Raw genomic sequence first — 22419 nt, forward strand, 5'->3', positions numbered from 1 at the left:
CTGATGGTCTCACTACATAGCAACCTCTACCATCAGTGTGTGAATGGGTGTGACCTGCAGTGTAAAAGCACTTTGCATAGTCAGAAGACTAGAAAAGTGCTATATAAGCTCAAGTCCATTTATCATTTCCAGTGTTTGTAATAATTACGACACGTAGTTTTAGCTCAACCAATGAAAAATGACACAGCGGTTTCAAACGTCATAATTTAATTCTACTTCAGCTACAGCACAGTCTAAACATCAACTTCACTGGTTCATGCAGTACGCAACATCTACAGTCAAATCAGGCTGGACCCCTGCAGACATCAGAGACCACAGCTCCAATCGGATCTCAGAGCAGCCAGACCTCTCCAGTCTACTCCTTCTACCACGAGAAAACGACCAACACGGACACTTCGTACCATCGTTACAAATGATATCAAAAGAGGTAACTCAAACATTTAAATTAGCATTAGCTTGTCAATAAACACATATTAAAAAAAAACAAAAAAAAACATTTCCATTTCCCGAATGGCATCATCTGAAAATCAAGCAATAAAATAATTATAACAACAACCTGTACATGTTAGCTTGTACCATATCTTATTTTTTTAACAGTAGAAAAAACAGCATTTTGGTTTTCAGGTGCGCCTCATCAGAACAAATACAAAAAAAAGAAAACTAAGTTACAGGAACATTTAGCTTTTTTTTTTTTTTTTAAACCCTGTGAGACGCAGTAAGACAGAAATAGAACGTCAGATTTACTCCAGCAGAAACACTCCAGAGGGCTTCAGCGGTCCCTGATAATCCTGTGGTCCTGATAAAGAGCGCCCCCTGGAGTATTGAGGCCTTTATAACACACATTTAAAAGAGAAGACACATTTAACCGTGGACACGGTCTTCATGTTGAGCAGCGTGAAGACGTTGTGTTCTTAAAGAAGCTTAATAATGTAAACTGATAACAGTCAGAATTTGAATCTAAAAAGCAACTGAATTGTGACATAAAATCCATTTTAATACTCAATTTCTTTTGACTTTCTGTCTTTGTGATCTGTATCTGTGTGACTCCCTAAACTACTAAAAGTCAACCTGCACAGATTGGTTTAAACATCCAGCTGCAGGGCCAATCAAAACTCAGGAGGCAAACAATGGAAAAGTCGTATTTTGATTTGAATTCTGACTAAGTTTTGCTTTATAACATCCAGAATGTGAATTATTTGATATTAGTTCCCTTTATTTTGGGCTTAAAACATGATTCTTTGCTAATAAAAGGACATTTTTGTTTTGATTTTGAGTTAACACTTTTGTGATTTAACCTCTTGCTTCATCAGGGAAAAGTTTGAAATGTTCGTATGAAATTTCAGCTTTTTGTATGTAGGGAACATTTTAAAAACCAATCAAATTGTTAGAATAACATTTTGTGGATCCTAAAAAAATCCTGTAGGGGGAGCTGTAGAGTAGAAAAGTATCAACCCCAAACATGTAGCTAATGCTTTGAGTTCAATGGTATTTTAATGTCAGTAGAGGCTGTACTCTAGATCTGAATATTTAACAGTTGATCTAACTGTTTAAAACAAGGTTAAAAAAATGAGTTAATGTGTCTTCAAAATAAATCCAAAGAAAAGCTCAGAAACAGCATCAGTGTGCGTCTCACAGGGTCCAAACAAAGAGAGACAATCTGTGTTTTTCCAGTTTGTGTGGACGGTCCAAAGTGAAAATACAATCAGATAAATAACATTTGAGCTTCTGTCAGAGGATCCACAGTGTTTCAGAGTCCGAGAGGACGGCAGCATCGCCACAAACACAAACCAAACTCTGAAAACAGAAAGTCATCTGCAGACAGCCAAGACAGGCAACTGTCCGACAGGAAGAAGGAAAAAAAAAGAAATCAAACATGGAGAAAAAAATCTTGAAAATAAGGCCTCTTAAGGAATTCAAAATCTATTTTTAAAAAAGGGGGGAAAAAGAGGCACCAAAAAGTGGAGATATCAAAAATGCAGTCAGTCTGTGTGATACGAAAACGTTAGACTTCTGGGTTTTCATAAAAACATGAGAGAGAGAGAGAGAGAGCGGAGCAGCTACATCATCCTGGAGGACGTTCCTGACGGGAAGTGACCCAGGTGCTGCTTCTGTCTCCGCCCGCGCTTCGCCTTGTTGCACCTCCTGCAGGACAAAAAAGGAATTACACATCAATGATTATAATCATCAAGAAACACTAAGGTAAAAGTTCCTGTGTGATACTTAAAACTAAACTTTGTGTGTTTGTCTCGACCCTGAAAACGTTCATCTGATGAAGATCATGACCAAATCTGATTAAACCAGAGAATGCAGTCATTGTCTTTTGAGATGAAACCTCCAGTTTCAATTATTAAGCATTTATTACATGAGCAGTAGGAGTAGCAGTATTTTTTAAGTATTAGTTCAGTAGTTGAAGTGTTTAAAGAACAAAGAGTAATTACCTGGTGAAGCACATGACCACAGCAACGATGACGGCGATCTGAACGGCTCCGATGATGGCGGCGATGAGGACGTAGTGCAGCTTCTGGCCGCTGGGCACCACGTACAGGATGTTAAAGTCCAGCAGCTGATCGCACTGAGGGCCGCCGTACGCCGCCTCACACCTGAGAGAGACACACACACACACACACACACACACACACACACACACACACACACACACAGGTGTAAGTCCTACGACTAAATGTTTTTAAACAGTGCTGAGAGTATTATAAAGGGTCATAACCATCACCAAAATCTGACGTGTAAAGGTGCCAATATGCATATTGAAACTTTAGACCCTTACTTTATCATAACAGGTATCATCTTTGTTTTTGTGTGTTTGGCTTTGCATCTATTTTTTTTTAATTTCTTACTCTGGAAAATAAATCTGCCTGCAGGAAGCAAAAATACTGGTATGAAAAGAACAGGGTGTTTTTTGGTATCACCTCAGTCAAGGGTTCAAAGCTAACTGAGCTGATTCTGAGGGTGCGTTCGAATTGTCCCTCCTATCTCCTTTCACTATCCACTTTACCTTAACCCCGGGGAAAACGTCATGAGGTTAAGGAAAGCTGTTAGGAGAAGTCATAAAGGACTTAGGGAAAGGCGATCTCGTTGCTCTGACAATCCGACCACATCTCCACTAGGCTATGTGTAGTGGAAAAATACTATCTGTCTGTTGCCTTCGTTTGACCTTAAAAGATTAGGATGATCGTGCGTCATTTAGCAATTAGAAACTGTTTCTCTGTATGGCCTCGGTCTGTATCTCCAACAGGTACGCTCCTCAGGATCTGGGTACAGCATGACCTTAGATCAGTGTGCCCTCCTGACAAAGGAGTTTCTGTTGATGTTCCTCCGTACCAGGCGCCTTATAGAAGCTTGCATAGATAAATCACCAGGCAAACTAGCAGAAGGCGTAGTCACTAGGGCAAGCTGAAACCAATGACGATGTATCACTCATGTGTATGCAAAATACCTACACCCTGTGAAAGTGTAAATATGCTCTGCACCCGGGACTGCCCCGGGAATCTTTGATACACTTGTGATTGATGTTACTTTTGTAGCTGATTGCCCCTTTTGCAAAAGAACTTTTTACTATATGCAATAAAATACACAAAGACAAAAGACTTTGACTTGAGATCTTTCATTACCAACAGAAAAATCCACAAGATATGTAATTAAATGCGATGGGCCGGTGTAGGTTAATGACGTGGGTCCGCCGTGGTGAAACTACAATGTTCAGAAAATGGACTACTAAAAGCGCATCTAAAAAACTTTCCCCTGTGCCTTCTTACCGGTGAAATAATCCTAATTACCACAAAGTTGGGATTGAAATAAAAGCATATATAGACTACCAGGCTACAAGTAACAAAAGTGAAACCATCACCTTCCTGTCCACTGAAATTAAATGTTACATTTATGTAAGATATAGCCTACACATAATGTTTTAAGCATACAAATGTACAACTGCACAAAGCATTCTTAAGTGAATGAAATACGTCATCTGGATAAAAATGTCTCTTATCTTTTATCCCTTACATGATCTGTGTCCCTTTACGATTATCGTTAATTTTCATGAACGGTCGGATGCGTGACTCGCTTTAAATGCTGCGGCCGCAAGGAATTGTGGGGCGTCATATCTCATCTCCTTTCGTAAAGGATGGTCCAGTGTGTCCTATGCTAAAGGAGGTTATAAAGAAAGCATTGACCCACCTTTCCTTAACTTTTAGAGAATTCGACTCTTATCATGGCCGCCACTTAAATGCTTCCGGGGTTTTGGTAAAGTGGATAGTGAAAGGAGATAGGAGGGACAATTCGAACGCGCCCTATATCACTGCAGACCTCTGATAACCAAAATACCAAATTAGAGGCTTCAGAACAGAAGCATATATATCGTAACATTTCTATGTTAACTCACTATTTAAAGTCTGACATCAGCTCAAATCTTGCCTTCATTGAGGACAAATTGTCTCCTGTTCATAAAACATAAACGAGTGGAGTTCAAATGGTCTAATCTGTCGTGGACTCTGATTGGTTGAAGACAGACAAACAGGTGTTACCTGCAGGTGGGCAGGTTGTGTCTCATCTCACACTGGCCGTGTTCACAGAACTGGGAGTAGTCTTCAGGACAGGGGGCGGGGACATCCACAAAGCCCTCCCCTTCACCAGGTTTAGACACAGCTGTAAAAAAACAATAAATAAAAAGAATCCTGGTTTCTGATTGGCTGTTTCATTGATATGACGGAGAACTTCATTCACACTGCAGGGAGGCGATCTTACCGTAGATGTCTGGTTTGCTCTTGATGCTGTCGTCCTTCCTGCTTTTATCTGAAACCACAGAAGAAGAAAATATCATGAGATTTTAGACAGAAAAGAGGTACTGAACGATGAAGCGGTTGTTAAATCTTAAGCAATTTGTGCATCTAGGATTTTTTTTAATAAACAAGATATTTAATCTGTTAGCATGGTACGTAAATGTGTTTTTTTATTCTCATTAAATTATATTATTTTATAGATTGTGTTTCAACCTCTGCCTTAATTTAGGTAGGACAGAAGAGAGACAGGAAATGTGAGGAGAGAGAGAGTGACCTGTGACCAGTGCCACGAGGACTGCAGCCTCAGTACGTGGGGCGCCTGTTCTACCAACCAACAGCGCCCCCCCGGTGTCTCAATTTAACATAATATGACTTTAATAATCTACCAAGAAGAAGAAAAGATGCATGGACGCACGGCGATTGGAATGGCAGCAGTATAATCGCAACTGGACAAATAGAAACAAGTGAAATATAACTGAACCCAAAAGACCTGAAAGACAGGATGATCTTTCCTCTGGCGCCACAGAATAATGTCTCCTCATCGAACAAAGAGCGATTCAGACACATTATGAATGTGATGTGATCAACCAGGAAAGAGAGAGAGGGTTGAAACAGGTCAACACACACACACAAACACACACACACACTCTCTCTTCTTGCTTCAGGGCGAAGCTTCATCAGCAGGAATGTCCTACTTATGATAGTGCAGACTAATTTGTTGTCCTCTCTCGCTCCCTTTAACACGTGAAACACATTTTACAAGTATAAAAAAGACAAAAGAGAACACTTAATGTGAGGTACATTTAAAAATAATTGTAATATTTACAGAGCTGTTGTTGTCATCCTTTTAATTGAAAATCTACATCTGCTCATTAATTGTCCACTTAATTCTCAGAAACAGGGTTGATTGTTTTTAAAAGCATGAACCGAGGGAGGGAGAAAAGTGTGTCCCTGACAGTCTCAGATTGTTATTATTATAGAGTTCGATAATATTATTCTATATCATAGAATTATTCAAAGATAAGAACAACATTGATTAAAAAAACAGCGCCCGCCAAAGGTCACTGAATGCAACTGCACATTCGCTAAGCACAAATAGTGTTGTTACCTCCTCTCCCTCATCAACAACAAACATGTGTTTACAATAAGAGGGCGGAGAAGACAAAGCCCCACGTCCACTGACAAAAGTTCAGTTATAACCGGCTAGCGTCTACAGCCTGCTGTTAGCAACATTGATCAAGGCAGCAGTAGATCAACAACTCCTACTCTATGTTCTGTGAGGTAAAGTTCATGTTTTTATCAATGTAGTCTGGTGTGTTTGTAGAGAGTGATGTCACAGCTGTTTGTGGTTAAAAGAAAAACATCTTCCTCTCTAACAAAAGATCTCTCTCTGTACGGATCATTTCTTAGAATAACAATAGAATAACAACAACTTCTTTCTATGGACGGGTAAGGTCCTCTAGAGTTGGTTTTCAAAAATATGACTATACAGTACAAAGCTGTGATTGACCAATCAGGATCAAGTTTTTAACAAAGCAGTGTGATAAATATAAATACAGTCTCTAACCATATTTCAATTGTCTTTCCAGTCATTTAAAAATAGAATATTTGTCAAATATATCATGTTTAGTGACTTATAGGAGGGGGTTATGATAAATAGTGAAAACAACAACAACAACAAAAAAGCACCAATGAAGAAGAAGAGGAAAGGTAGAAAATCAGGTACAAAAGAGGATGATAAAAAATGGATAACAGAAGGTCATCATGTTAAAATGACACCAGCTGGTTGTTCAGCCAGCTGAACTAATCCAGCATGTGTGTGTGTGTGTGTGTGTGTGTTTGTGTGTCTTTGTGTGTGTGTGTGTGTGTGTAAGTGCATACATGTGTGTATTGGGGTCAGGTCTTCATTCAATATAGATGAGCTGAAAAACAGCACAGCAGTCTTTTCATCTTCATTCACCTACCCTTTCCCCTCTTTTTTGACCCCTGCTCACATCCTTAATTTCTCCTCTTCCTCCTCTTTTCCCGTTATCCTTCATCTCCCCTCTTTCTCCCCCATCGATCTCTCCTCTTCCTACTCTCCTCCCTCCATCCTTCGTCTCTACTCTTACTCCTCAGTCTTTCATCTCTCTACATTTTCCCAAATCCTTCATCCCTTCCTCTTCCCCGATCCTTCATCTCTCCTCTTTTTCCTCAATCCTTCATCCCTTCCTCTTCCTTCTTTTTTCTCCATCCTTTATCTCTCCTCATTTCCCTCTATCCCTCCTCTTCCTACTCTCTTTCCTCCATCATTCATCTCTCCTCGTCCTCCTCTTATTTTCCTTAATTTCTTCTACTGTTTTCCCCTTGTCACTCTGCTCCCTCCCCCTCCTCTCATCCCTTGGTTTTTTTTTGTGCGTGCTTTATCTTTGAGTGTATGTTCTGCAGCTTCCTGTCTATTGATCAGCGGTGTTTTATTTCCTCGTTACCTTGACAACGGCCCACATGTTTGATGTCAATCTTCAGCTGCTTGAGGCAGGACGCCTCGCGGACGTGGCACGGCGTGTCGTAGGTGACGGCGTCGCTCCCGCACACCGGGTTGTCGTTGTGGCCGTTACACACGATGTTACACATGCAGCTGCAGATGTACACACACACACACACACACACACACACACACACACACACACACACACACACACACACACACACACACACACACACACACACACACACACACACACACACACACACACACACACACACACACACAGAGGTAAATATTCCAACATCGTCGAGCTGTTGAAGTTTAGAATCATCATAAACTTCTGTGTATATGATTTGAAAAGTCATGATGTGTGTGTGTGTGAGTGTGTGTGTGTGTGTGTGTGTGTGTGTGTGTGTGTGTGTGTGTGTGTGTGTGTGTGTGTGTGTGTGTGTGTGTGTGTGTGTGTACTCACAGCATATCCTCAGAGTCTTCGTCACACTCGGCTCCAAACCTACAGTTTCCACATTTTGACACTTTCTTCCCGCGACCGGAGCCTTCATCGTCTGCAAACACAAAAGATCACAACAACACGACATGACTCGTGAAAACATGATGATCATCCATTCATCAAAGGTGCATCAAATGATAGGCTGTCATTTATCAATCAACTTATTTCTATATGATTTAAAACAATAGTTTTCTGCAGTGTCTCTGTCCTTCTGTGCAGCAGCAGTGTGTTTTTTATATCCATCATCTCTTCTCATTATTTTAATCAGACAGAAGCAAACAGCTGCTGATCGTTCCATTTTGTGATGAAGAAGCATCAAATCACGCTAAACGCTCCTCTTAATGTGAGCACGCTCAGAGCCTGAAGCAGAACCAGCTCACTCAAAGAAAGACTGGATATGATGAACTCACTCTGTGGTCTGTACTGTGTTTAAACTCTTGTTTTTAACCCTGTAGCACTCTTGAGATTTGTCGCTTTAAAAATGAAACAAACGGTGAAAGCGTGAAGCTGTTTACCTCCATCACCAGATCCTGATGCTCCGTCTGAAACACAAACAGAGATGTTAGGCTCGGGTGACAGGTAGTCATGTGAGTTAATCTGTGTGTGTGTGTGTGTGTGTGTGTGTGTGTGTGTGTGTGTTTTTATGTGAGCGTTACCATGGTAACAGGGCCCCTCAGACATGATGCTGATGGCTCTCTGTTTCTTGCATGCGGCCCTCCTGAGGAAACACTCGTTCTGATACGTGTCTCCATTGGATCCGCACACAGGGACGTACTTCTTATGACACTGAAACACACACAAACATTTTTTTATTTATTATGTCTACTACAATAATAAAGTTAAAGTCAGTAAAGGAGGAAATGTGAATTATTTTCATTATTATTATTATTATCATTATTTTCAGAGAGAGAGAGAGAGAGCGTTTGTGTTTGTGTCATTCACATTCTGCCTACTCTGACACTTTTAATTAAAATTTGTGTCCCCACTACGGTGGCCCTGAAGGTTAACCATGCAAATATTTATGCAAAAACATTTTGCAGGATGTAAAAGAATTCAACAAACAATAAACCTTCCTCTTTTTCTCTGAAATCTTTTCTGCAGTGAACAGTTTTTACGTTGTTTGAAAGAAAATTTATCCTAGAAAATGTTTTTGGTTTCTGTACTTTTTTTGTGTTTAATTCCTTTATCATGTTCTTTGAGAATTCTTCTAATTTCTTGAAATACTTTACAGATCTTCAAATCTTTTTGAATTTCATCAAATATTTTGATGATATCATTTTACATCAAGCAAAATGTTTTCAAGTTTTTCATTCAAATGTTTTTTTGGTCATTACAGTTGACCCTCAGGGCTTGTACATCAATAATCAATGTCAATGTGAAGTCCATAACAGTGACCTATGTATACCTGTGTGTATATGTTTGAATGTGTGTGTGTGTGTGTGTGTGTGTGTGTGTGTGTGTGTGTGTGTGTGTGTGTGTGTGTGTGTGTGTGTGTGACTCACGTGAAACTGGCAGACACACTTGATGTCCGCTCCGTTCTCACGGCAGGTCCCTCCGAAGCGACACGTCCCGGCGTCACACACACGCAGGTCGCTCTTCTTCTCTGACAGATCTGAAAAGAAGAGAGAAAAACTCATGAATTTAATCTGTATTTTCAGGATCTTTAACTACACTACCTGAAATGTCTAATGATGTCATCTCTGACGTTCCTCAAACAATCTCATTACGTCATTTAACAGAGAGAGAAATCACAAGCAGCACCAAAAATCAATCTGTGCAAGCTGAAATAGAATTTAAACTCACTATTTATTTATTAAGATTGGTTTCAGTTACCAGTAGAGGTTTCAGCTCACTTCAGCGCTAAAAAACAAAAGTAAACTGACTGAGATTTCATGACAAACAGGCTGAAAGGAGGCCGACATAACTACATTATGATGTGGATTTTCTGAATTTAGGATTTGTCAGGTCTGTCTGTGACACGGTAGCGAGTCTAGCGACATCTCTTTTGAAGTTTGGAATCAATCATGTCTGAGGCAAACATGAGGAGATCAGGCAAAATATCAACGCTGAGGGGCTTTCACGACGCAGCGGTATATGGTATTAATATATAATATGGTATTTTGGGTATTTTTTTCTAGGCTGCGTAAACATAGTGAAATGAAAATGACAGATATGACAAAGGAGACACCAGACAGACAGAAATGTCTTGCAGGAGTTGACAGAAATGAACTCACATTTATGTCCCCATAGATATAAATTCAAAGCATCATCAATACCAGCATGGTTTATCCTCTGAGGACCATGAAAACAGCTGAAGACATCTCGGTCCAGGTACTAATATGGATGTAAATGAAACAATATTAAGACCACATGAAAGACACAAACACACGACGGGAAATACTGAAACACACACACACACTATTATCCAGGGTAGTAATTTCTGATGGCATGCGATTGGTCGGCAGCACCACAGAATAGCCTATTAGAGCAGGTAATTACAGGGGTCACGACCCCCACTTCCCCTGTAATTAGTAAATACCTCTGTGAGCTGATGCAGCCTGAACGAGCTGCTGACACACAGAGGCTACTGTGGGGGCGGACAGAAAAAAAACACCAGCTCTGTGTTCCCAGGATGCTCTCTGTCAGCACCCGTCTGCAGACTGAGCTCTGTTACTGCCTCATCACCTGATGTCTCCATTAATGCTTGAGATTTCAGGTTTCTAACTTGTTGTTACATTCAGTGGGAAATGTCAAGTCTCTTTAAAATGACTTGATTTCTGAGCAGAGTTCTGCTTGAACATTTCGGAAACAATCTCAGGACGTCAGAAGAATCTAAATGCTGACAGGCTGATTAAAAAAACTGTTTCAGTCATGCAGCATTATGACATTTATGCAGCAGAGTGATGAGTTACTTCATCAAAGACATGCATCTGTAACAAATGTGATCACTGATGTATTGTTTATCGAATCGTGCAAGCAGTGCTGTAAAGCTGTACTGAGGAACAGGTAGGTTCATGATTAAATTTATGATGTTTCCAACATCTCCAAAACATTGTTGGTAGCTCGCCAAGAGGTTCAGACTGTGTGCAAAAAAAATCCAACTAAAATAAAGACACATTAAAAGCTTCTTCCTACTTCTATTCAGTGAAATACACAGATGGTATCTGTAATCATTTGACCAACTAAGAAGAACGCTTGAGGAATCGGAGGAATCTCTTAAAGCAGAACACATCCTAACAAAGCACAAGAAGCCTTTTTTTTCGACGGCAGGAAGGTGAAGGAAGTGATTGCCGCAGTAGCCAAGACATTATTACAGGAGCTAGTTTGTCCCACCTCATATCGTTTTCTTAGAAATGTTTCAAAAGAATAATTTAAGTTTTAATTTTAAGCTCTCAAATCCACAGATGAAGCTCAGGGGCTCATGTTTAATTTTACCCTCTACTGTTTATGTTATTGTGTCACCAATCAAACTCTCTATGCCAATATTTTTTTAATCAGTAGGCAAAGCTTTGCACAAGGTGTCCCTCACGGCTCAGGTTTGGGTATCAAAAAGTAATGCAAGACAAAAGCAGTTTGCGGAATATACAGCAGAATAATTCTTTGTCTGAACAAAAATGCAGAGAAATCAATCCAAGAAATCAAAGAGTCATGATGAAAAAAGACCTGCAGGACTTAGATGTTCTAAAACCAGAAAAGATAAAGTGGGTCAGGGAAGATAAAACCTGTCAGGTCACATCACGTCTGCACGTATTCATCTGGAGACGCTCAAACATCTACACCTGCAGCGGCTTTTTATCAGCGCTCTGCCACTTACTTCTCATCTGACAGACACTTGTTGCATCAGCAGTCACAGCTTGTTTACAGCGTCAGACAGGTCTGCAGAGACCCCGACACCGAGGAGGCTCTGTGGGGAGTTACGAGTGTGGAAAGCCTTCTTTTTACACAACGACAACACAAAACACAACCTTCAAACAGCTGTGTGTTAAAAGCACGATGTGGAGATGATTGACACATCTGGAGAACAACAAAACCAAGAGGCTGAGCAGTTAGCGACTGAACTGGGTTCTTTAGTCAGAGACATTCAGGATCTTAACTTTTTAAAAAGTGTTTGAAGATCAGCAAAATAAATGTCTATGATGCTCCCTGGCAAACACGGGGGGTAAGGACAAGCTGCTTCAATAGTTCCTGTTGGGTAGTTCATGTCTTGCCCAGTGGTTAGGTCTTCTACTCTTTTAAATAAATGCATCTTGTGATAAGAGCAAAAAAACGATTTCCAAAATAATTTTGGTAATTATGTTTTGGTACTTTCATGCATCTGTGACCTTGAATAAAACCCAGTCTGTTGTAAAGTTTATCAGATCGATTAAAATTGTACATTGGATGACGTGAGAAAATCAGAGGTGTTAGAATAAGGCCTTATCCAGCAAAATACAAACGGTACAAATGATCACTTTAATAATTCCTAAGCAGCCACTTAACTTTTTGACTTTTTTACGCAGACGATGTTTTGATCTATTTCACCAATATCTTGTCTTCCAAAATGTCTTCGCCTCAAATACTAGAAGTATTTTACCAGTTCAGTTAATTTTCTGGTTATAAAATGCTAGCTGTCTCTTTACAGGAGCTGAAACCAACTTTTTAAATTCACAAAAAGTGGCTGATCCGACAGACTCGTGGACAGACAGAAGCCTTTTTCATGCTGCATTTCCACACAAGTGCCGTAACTAAGCTCAGCAGTAATTACGTCTCTCTACATTCATATTGATTCCGCGACTGTGTAATACTCGTGTCCCAGTCTGTGAATTCACTCTGCGTTTCAGCAGTACGGCAAAGCAGATGCTCCACATACACACACAGTCAGACATTCAGATTGAAAGAACATCACAGGAATTAAAATATCATGCCTTAGGGCCAGTGTTAGTAAATGGTAGGCTATGCTGGACGTGTTATTTTTAATGGTAATAAAATACACAATTTGCAAAAAAATCAATTACTCTTTACTCATGAGAGGACTCAAATATTGATTAACTGAAAATGCCAATCTTGACTCCAAATGCACTGAATGTTTGAGAGGTCTCAAAAAGGTTCTTGAGATCTTGGGAATTTTCCTGTGTTCAAACTAATAAGTCTTCTCGTGTCTTCTGTTGCATCAAGACCACAATTTGGTCCAATACAATTTGACAAATTAGACCAAAAAACGTTTTAAAAAAGTATGCTGCAGACAGTTGAATTTTGATATAAACGAGGCCAGTTTTGAATTCGACCAGAGGTTCACATCCCACAGATTTTTTACGAAAAAAAAAACATCCTCAGGTCAATAAAACATCTCTGTTGGGAGTCTGGGAAAGTGTGTCACTGTGTTGTGAACTGTTTTCCAGGAGGTGATCAGCTCACTGATTCAGATCTCAGATGAGTCAGTGACCTGTGACTCGACTGCAGAACGACATGTCCGAGAAGATGAGGAACAGAGCGACTATACTGCACGTGATTCTGTAAACTTTTCAGGCAGAAAACACAGAAGCTGCTGGTAAAAGGTCGGATTCAACTGATGAGGGACGATCAGAGTTTCGGACTGAAGCTGATCTGAAGTCGGTCTGTGAGTGAAGTCAAACTAAAATGGAAGAACGGAGGATCACTGAAGCAAAAGCTGACTAACCTCTCTCTCTCTCTCTCTCTGTGTATAAATGTCTCTTGGCCTTTCACGCTCCGCTGACTTCATTATCTCTCTACTTGTTTTTCTCTTCCCAACCTACATCCTGAGACACTGCAGTTACACTTCATGGTCAAAAAGTATGTGGAAATGAAGCCTGGAAATCACCTCCTGATCAGGGCTTCAATTCTTCATAACAAGGCCTCCTGCATGCGTGCATGTGTGCTTTGGTTTAAGTCAAGTTTCTGTGCAGACAAATTCAATTTTTCCACAACAAACTGGAGAAACCATTTACTGCATGAGCTGGCATTGTGTTTGGAGGGTCATTGTCGTATTGAAACCACTAATAGTGATTCCATACAGTTTGGAGAGAGGTTGGCAAATGTTTCAATATTTCATCAGACAGGTGCGTGTAGGAGAGGAACGAATCCATCAAAAATTGCAGACTAACTCCCGCACGCTGTCTGAATCGTGCAAACACGTGCGTACAGTTACACGACTGAAAAGTTGCCGACATGTTTTGAAAGCTAGTTAGTGTGACGTTTGCCCGCAATTTATGGTGATTAAAAACAAGAAAGAATCAAGAAACGTCCTTTTTTGTTACCATGGTATCAAACAGGCATCGATATAGTTTGAGTTTTACTTGACTAACCCCTCCAAGTTTTTAAAATTCTGCTGTTGTGACAACACTAGTTCGGAGATCACTGTTTCCCGTCCCAGCTTATTTCACAGGTCGTTATGAAACAAAAAGTGAATTTTTTACAGGAATAAATACATTTTATCCCCCCTTAATGTTTAGTATTTATTCACAAAGGTCTCATCCTTTCCAAAACTAGCAAGCATAGAAATTAAAATTGAATTCAGTCTTTGCAGGGCTGTCAGGCAACCGCTACCTTCAACTCAGCTTAATGCTCTTTCAACTTAAGATCCAGTTGTCCCTGTACTTAAATCCTTCATGTTATTAATAGTTCAAATGATGGTGATGTGACTTGATGCAGCGAGAGAAAAGATTGCTGGTAATGTTTCAATATAGAAGCTGAGTGGAACTTTCTTTCTATATCAGGATCCTCATTAGCACCAGCATACGCATCATCTCTTCTAACTACCAAGGTGCTTGAAGAGGTCATAAAGCTCCAGCAACACTTGTAGTGTGAACAATTTATTAGAGATTAGAAGGACGCGTTACAGCTTGTAGCCTTCATCAGGGTCATCAAGAAACACATCGCAAACATCATTTGAATAAGGAAGGTACGAAATTGAAAGAAAGGTGTGAAAAAATGTTTCAATGAACCATACGGCAGAACTTGTTTGTCGTCGTCTTTAATACTCACATCTGCCTAACAACAACAGCTCACCATCGCCTGAACACACAGAAACACAACCTTGAGTCTCACTCAGACTGAAATATTTCTAACACACACATTAGGAGCTGGCTTTAGTTTTAAAACGGAGCATTAGCGCGTCTAGTCTCGTCCAGTCCTCCTTTGACAGATGTTTCATCCACAGCTGTTTTCCTTCACTAATTCTTCTGTATTCAATGGAAGGTTCATGATGCAGGAATCATCTATCTAGAAGTTATTCTTTAAATGAACATGATGATTCTGAGTCCCTCACAGCCCTCATTCTAAACACAAACACTCTGTGTACTTCTCATTTACACATCTCTCTATTGAAGACGGCACAAGGAGTCTGTAGGTCGTAAATAACATCCGTCTGAAGAGAATCTGTGACTGAGTGGAGAGAACATCTGTGTCTGAGCTGCAGTGGGCGGACATCTTTGGAGGGGGTTCAGATCTTCTGAAAATAGAAATCTCAAAGACTTCATCCTTCAGATCTTTAAAGGGAAAAAAAACTTAAAGCCACTCTCTGACACAAATCAGCGTTTTCAGGAGGTATTTCGGTTTCTTTACGTCTCCAGATTTAGATCAGAGACGTGGAATAGTCCGTTGGTGTGCAGAATAACTTTTACATAAACAATAAGACTCCATATGAGCCTGGTGTCATTCATTACTCTTTGGTTCCTCACATGTTCACATTTAGACGGACATGTTTCTTTTCTCTCCATGCTTCCTGTCTGTGGCTCTCAGCTTCGATCTTCCCAAGTTTTTTCTCCAAGACTTCAACAGATATTTATTTTCATGTTTCAAACAGCTGCTCGCTGTAGTTTCTGAAGCATGCGGGAAGGAAAAGGTGAATGATTTCAGTGGTGCATTGATGATGGATGGATAGAAATTCAAGCAGGGTTTAGAAAAAGTAAAAACATTTGCTTAACTACATTTTGGGTAAAAAAAAAAAGAGCGGGATGATGACGTTTATATCATGCGAGCTGCAAGCGGCCAGTGTGATCTTTCTACCAGAATAAAGCTGCTTCGTACACTTGTCTGTCTTTTACACTCTTTGTTGATGCTGTGAATACATCTAAATACAAACAGAACTGATACAGAGGAGAAATTTGTCATTAGCGTTGGACTCTTGCTCTGTGTGCCATTCCAGGGCCATCCTTTTGACGTCGTGTCTTCCATCCTGAAACCACCCATCAAACTGAAATGAAACACTTCACCCATGACCCTGTCAGGGACATGAATGAACCAGCAATTTGGGGAAGAGTTCAGGGATGGCAGACTGTCCCAAAATGATCTAGAAATTTTCAGGAATGTACGTGTGAAAAATACAATAGAGATGTAAGTCTGGTGGTGCGCAGGATATAAATGTCATCAACCCCGTCCCGCGTGCTCCAGGTGAATTAAGCTGAATCTTTCCTGCTGCGTCCTCACATCAGATCATCCCAACTTCCCTTTTGACTTGGGGGCTGAGATGAAAAAATTCAGCTGTTACAAGCAGCTGTTACAGAAACTTCACGTAGTTTTCAGGAGTAATGTGCATGTGTGAAACGAAACGAAAAGTTGGCAAGAGACACACTCAGTGAGTCTGAACATCAAAAAATATTGAATGAAAGCAGAGTAAGAATTTGAATTTTACCAGAGAATGTGGCTTAGCCTATACAAGAAGACATACCACGCACACACATACACACACTACCCACACACACACACTACCCACTCATTTAACCTCGCCCTGTTCCTCCACCCTGTCATTAAGAGCTAAAATAGAGCCCAGTTAAAGTGAGGAGTGGTCAGAAAACACACACACACAGATACACATCTCCTTCAAATCATGAACCTCCATCAAACCTGTGCGTTATCCTGCAGCAGTCGTCATGACAACAGAAACACAGAGCCGCACAGAAACATCCAATAAAAGGTGACAGAGAGGGTCAGATTAATAAAGATGTCCCTGACCTCTGACCTCCACATCCACAGCATCAGATAACCCCCCCCCCCCACACACACACACACACACACACACACACACACCTCTACCAGCAGCCTGAGAGAGGAGGAGTGGAGTCCAAGTGTAAACATGATGTTAGGAGTCTCACCTGGACAGTCGGAGGCCTTTCCCGGGCCGCAGTCCTCTTTGCTGCGGGGGAACGAGCTCTGGACGGCGGGGAGGAGCAGCAGAACCAGCAGGCAGCAAGACCAGGAGAACCGGCACACCGGAGCCATGATGGAGGATGGAGGGAGGGAGACAGGGGGAGACAGATGGAGGGTGGGAGACTGACAGAGGGGAGAGGTAGAGACTGGGAGGTGGGAAATAAATGAAGGTAACGAGGAGGAAATGGGGAGATTAAAAGAGAGAAATAGAAGATGAATAAAGAAATATCAGGAGAAAGAGGTGCAGCTAGGCGTGTGTGGGGACAGACAGAGTAATGCAAAGAAAAAAGGTGATTAAAAGGGATTAAAGGGTTAGGAGGGAGGCTAATGAATGAAAGTAGACTAATTTGCTTTTCTTGATTCGTCCTTCCAAAAAAATCCTGAATTGAAAAACACGCTGCAGAAAACAAGATATGAATGAAGTCCAGCAGCCCAAAAATCTGCGTTAAATCCTGGTGCTGTGAGGGTGTTTCTCTCTGTAACTCAAAAACTCCTCCACTGTCTCACAGGAGGATAACCTGGAGCAGAAAAGGATGAGAAATAAGTTGGGAAAACACGAAGAGATAGCCGGTAAACCGAGCCCAGGATAACAAAGCAAAGCAGGGCCTGGGGCTTCTCACACCGACCCCCCACACCTCCACCTCCCCTTTAAAAGCAGCCTGCTCACAGCCCCGTCTGAGCCTCCATCCCCCAGCCCCGCTGCCAAGCTCTCAAACCGGCGGGGAGAACCGCGGAGTGCCGCGGATAGACACAAAAAAAGATCCAGGCGGAGATCCGGACGGGCTTGCTGCAGCATCCAGGCCGAGGAGGAGCGAGTATGCGCCGGGGAGGGAGGACGGATGAGGAACGGTAGGTCTGTGATCCGTCGGTCGGACTGGGACTTCTTTTTTTTTTTTTTTTTTTTTTTTTTTTTTGTCCTCCTGTTCTTCTTCTACTGAATCACATCAACAAAGGCTGACATCACGTGACCAGGAAAAGACCACTCCCACAGACCGAGAGGGGGGGAGAGAGAGAGATGAAGCCCCCACTGTCAGATAATAATAGGCTAATAATGATAATAATACTATAATAATAACATCATGTAGGCTACTTTAATAATAAAAAATCTACCTTCTTAGTCTTGTAATTTAATTTGACTTTAAATTGTATCTTTTCCATAGCTTTATACTTTGGTAATTTTCTAAAATGTTTCATAAAATATTAATATATAAATATATTCTGAGTATAGGCTATACTTTGATTATCAAGCGATCCACTTTAATTTCTTTCTCAATGCCGTCAGGCCAAACTGTAAGAAATATAGGATAGGCTACTCTCAGTTAGACAATTAAACTAAAGGGACAAATATACAGATTTCTTTAGAATTGTTGATACTTACATGTATGTTTTAAAACTTAAATAAATTCAAAGTTTAAAGCTCAATTTAACGAGGTGAACAGAGAATTAAAGCCAAGTTAAGCTTCTAGTCAGTTCCATGAACAGAGTATTTACTGACTATTACAGTATAATTGAATAGCATTTCTATTCTTTCAAAAACTGCAAATTTTATCTTCTAATTTCCTCCCAAAAAAAACGTACCAGAAAATAAAATGGGGGGGGGGGTCTGTTTGTGGCCCCTGGGCTGCTGCTGTTATAGTTTCATATATTGTCATACTCTGTTGGAATGTTTCTGTATTTACAGTTTTTAATTATCTTATTATTTCTTTATAAATTAGATATAAAACTTGTACAGTAAATAAATGATCTTATTCTATTTTAGTTTTGCACGTTCACGCCGGCATACACACACTATGGACTGTGGACTCTGAACCAAAACCTGAAAGTTCTGCTTACAACAACTGAGTGAAGAAATACATGTGTAGATTCACCTTCATCAACCAGCAAACCTGGATTAGGAGCCTCTTTTTATTAAATAAATTGCAGGGATATGTCATTAGGGAGCAGTAAACAGCTGTGGAAACCACATCCTGAGTTAATCAACACATTTTCCTTCACTGAATTCTTGAGTTCTCCAACATTTGCTGAACCTGTTTTGTCATCAAAGAACAAGATAAACAGAAAGAACATTAAACATAATTGTGGAGCAGAATTCAATTGGATCTTTTAAATTAGAACAATTAAATTAAATCAAAACAAAACAATCTTAAAGCCTATGAAGTCAATAACAGATGTGTGAATTTCTTTGTGAATTGCAAACAAACAGAATTGTTTAAAATTCAGGTCAAACAGTGAGAAACATGTAGGAACAAATAAGTGCTGGGTGCAGTAATGGGCAGCAGCCAGCAGGTGATGCTGCCTCTCTGCAGAACAAAGACAACAAATTTAATTGCTTATTTAACGGCGCCACCTCTGCTGTCACCAGGTATGGAAACCCACAGTGGACACTTTTCAATCCAAATTATGAGTGAGAAATCTATAATTACAAAACAGACATACAGTGAGTTCAAAGTTAAATAAACTAAATGTTTGTTTTCAACTAAATAGTACACAGTCTATCTGTGATAATATTTATTTAAACTTTTTTTCCTCTTTGTTATTTATTTATAGATTTATTTTATTAAAATCAAAGTTACAAAGTGCTTCACAAAGGCAGCAAAATGAAATGAGGGAAATCACAAAATGAATCAGGTTGAAACCAAAATAGACATCAACACAGTTTAGACAAAGTTAGGGAAAAAAAATACTAAAATCTTTTTAAAACATACTGAGGCTGATGTTAAGAGACTTAAACATGAGTGATGTGCCTCTAAAGACAAGACCCATACGATTAAATTACATGAATGTATAAAGCATTGTTGTCTTTCTCTCAAAATGTAAACAAATGTCAGAGTCTGTGCAAAAAGTTGTGATTGATTATTATTATTACTATTATTATTATTCTTGTCTCTACATGAATTTGATGACATCTAGATGTGCTTTGCACTGGGCTCAGGGCAGGTGGGTTAACGATATATGTTACTGCTGCTGGTACTGTCTTGCATTGTGTCTATTGTTTGGGGTAAAATGAACTAAGATAAAATAATTGAAAAAAAAAAGTTGTGATTGAACAGAAGACCAGCAGAGGGCAGTATTTGCTTTGTTTTCTCTCTGACTAAATGAGAATGATGTCTACTTGTGTAATAATATCAGAAAGGCTGCTGTTACAAAGTCAACATACTGTGGATCTAACAGCAGGTACATCTGTATATCATCTGCATACAAACACATCCACATATATACAAACACATACACACTTCTCTAACAAACAGCTAAATCTGATGGTAAATTTGTGACAAATCTTTGCAGATGTTTTTACATTTTAAGGATGGGTGGGCTTACCTTACACTCCCCCTGTGTTGTTTTTATCCCAGCTGAGCATTTCAAACACCAACTGTTCCTAAATTAATCTTTTTTTTTCCACAAATGACGGAAACACAGCGCATACATGCTAAAAATAAAGAAGTGAGATAAGGAATATTGTTGTTTTTGTTTGTAAATGTGCTTTTCTTCCTTCATTAAAAAAAATCTGAAATGGACAATATTTATGAATTCTCAGATTCTTAAAGGATCAGTAGACAGGCTTTATAATGAGGATTTTTTTTGTAGGATAAAACAAAAAAAAAAGACAATTAAAAAATAAGTCAGCTTGAAGTTGTTTTTTAATGAAAAATTGCTTTTTTCTTAAAAGTCGTTCCCAGCAGAAACTATAATACGTTAGACCGTTTCTTTGTGAACATTTGTTCTCACTGAAAGTTTATGTTACAGTGAATTGTGGCTTTAAAAAAGAACTCTGTGTTTGGTATTGTGTGTCTGCTTGTTCTTTCCTCTTTCTCTCTCTCTCGGTCAGTTAAACGAGGATTAAAGGTGACAGGTTTGCTCCTGTTAACGCGTCGTGTGATTGCAGGTGGAATCAGGTTAATCGAGTGAGAGCTTTCAGAGGAAATAATGGACGGGGGCTGTGGAGGGGGGGGGGGGGGTGTAAAGTGGGGAAAAGGAATACGTGAGGCTGTAAATATTGTATGACGTTAAGCTGATTGCGATAGAAATGAAAGATTAGGCAGCATAAGCAGAAATAAATTCTCTTCCATCATCATCAGTGAAATCTTAAGAGGTTAGAGTTTTGGGGGAAAGAAACAGGAAAACACTGACCAAAATCATTCATATCAATATCATCAGTCACACTGACAAATATGTATCAAATTACTTAATAAGGAATGATTTATTTTTCTAAGTTGAACACACCTGTGATTCTGAAGTCATTTCTTAATTATCCCTTTAGTGTCTTTACATTATAATGATGTTTTTTATGAGCCTGAGCGCTGTTTTAGGGTCTAAGTGACTCAAGAAAATGTCAACTTGGCAACTTGGAATCAAACTGTAAAGGTTGTTTGTTTTTAATAGGAAAAAGCTTTCTATTCACCAGACTCCACTGACAAAATCATGAATTTTACCGGACAGAACAAGTGAGCTGCTGATCTACTTCTGACTTTATCGTTTGTCTGTTTGTGTCTTTGTTTGTGACCTAAATGTTGTGTTGAATCCAGAGAGGCTCTTTAAGGCAACAAAATAAAGCAATAAATACAAAATACCATCGAACTGACGGAGCAACAAACCTAACACTCCTGTGTGTTCTGTGATGTGAAATCCCTGTTTTTATTGATGTAGTCTGGTGAGTTTGAAGACAGATGTTACAGAAATGATCCATACAGAGAGAAAGCTTTTTGTTAAAGATTTTAGATCACTCTCCAACACACTAATCTCTTCAAACTATCCCACCGCCGCCTTGATCAGTAAGTGTATGTTTTTGCACGACTTTGTTGTTTTAGATGTTCTAGTTAAGACTCTTTTCACATTGCCCACTCTCAATAGTGGAAGTGACCTCCAGGTCTCACTTGTTCCTTTTGAAAGAAGAATCTCCTCTTCCCACTGAACATTTTAGTTGAAATCAACGAATTCTAGTCACAGATGTCTCTGTAGTGTCCATTATTGTTCAAATGACAAGCAAACACATCATGTTTGAGGTTTCCATGACTTTCCAACAGATGATGGAATTGGAGCTTGCTGGGTTGGCAGCGACCAGAAGGGACAAGGGAGCTAAATTTAAGATTCTTTATGGCAGCACCTCCAGTCCGTCTGCAGGCTTCATGTTAACCATGATGAATCTATAGGCTGACTTAAAAAGGGGGCGGTACCTTCAAGGTGACTATGGAATAAATCAGACCACTTCGTACAGTGGATGAAACACAAAATACAGTCAATCAACATATGTGTAGTAGTAATGTTTATCAGCATATGAAGTAAAGCTATTTTTTGCCAGGGTGATTGACATCTTTGATCATATTTTCCAACTTAGATTTTCCCCCTCATTTGGAGAGTGTTAGTGTCACATTTTGGACCCTCACTCCCTAAGGAAAACGGTTAGCAGGGTTCATTGTTAGCCTAACATCCACTTCCATACCTTCATAGTCATAAAAACATCCTTCGATAGAATCCTTTCTCAAGTGAAAAACATATGAAATCATCCCATGATG

The 22419-nt window shown here is 39.8% G+C and overlaps 1 protein-coding gene across 1 annotated transcript; it reads right to left on the reverse strand.

Annotated features, from left to right (window-relative positions):
• Positions 1-190: 190 nt before the first annotated feature.
• tmeff1b (transmembrane protein with EGF-like and two follistatin-like domains 1b) lies at positions 191-17815 on the reverse strand. Its single transcript, XM_020646626.2, has 10 exons — positions 16855-17815; positions 9268-9377; positions 8422-8551; positions 8281-8307; positions 7730-7820; positions 7259-7407; positions 4756-4803; positions 4536-4656; positions 2439-2600; positions 191-2142 (listed from the first exon to the last, which is right to left on the reverse strand). Exons 1-10 carry the CDS (start codon positions 16979-16981, stop codon positions 2058-2060), a joined length of 1050 nt encoding a protein of 349 aa, XP_020502282.2. The 5' UTR covers positions 16982-17815; the 3' UTR covers positions 191-2057.
• Positions 17816-22419: the final 4604 nt, after the last annotated feature.

The sequence above is a fragment of the Labrus bergylta genome, chromosome 20, assembly GCF_963930695.1.
Source record: "Labrus bergylta chromosome 20, fLabBer1.1, whole genome shotgun sequence".
NCBI classification, from domain to species: domain Eukaryota; kingdom Metazoa; phylum Chordata; class Actinopteri; order Labriformes; family Labridae; genus Labrus; species Labrus bergylta.

What these genes read in the sequence shown, in the direction of transcription:
- tmeff1b (XM_020646626.2), bottom strand. Translation starts at nt 16,981, where the DNA reads ATGGCTCCGGTGTGCCGGTTCTCCTGGTCTTGCTGCCTGCTGGTTCTG. An exon ending in GAGCAAACCAGACATCTACG is followed by an intron (nt 4,657 to 4,755) that starts GTAAGATCGCCT and finishes GTTTTTTTACAG; the next exon opens with CTGTGTCTAAACCTGGTGAA. An exon ending in GTGGTCATGTGCTTCACCAG is followed by an intron (nt 2,143 to 2,438) that starts GTAATTACTCTT and finishes TTTGTCCTGCAG; the next exon opens with GAGGTGCAACAAGGCGAAGC.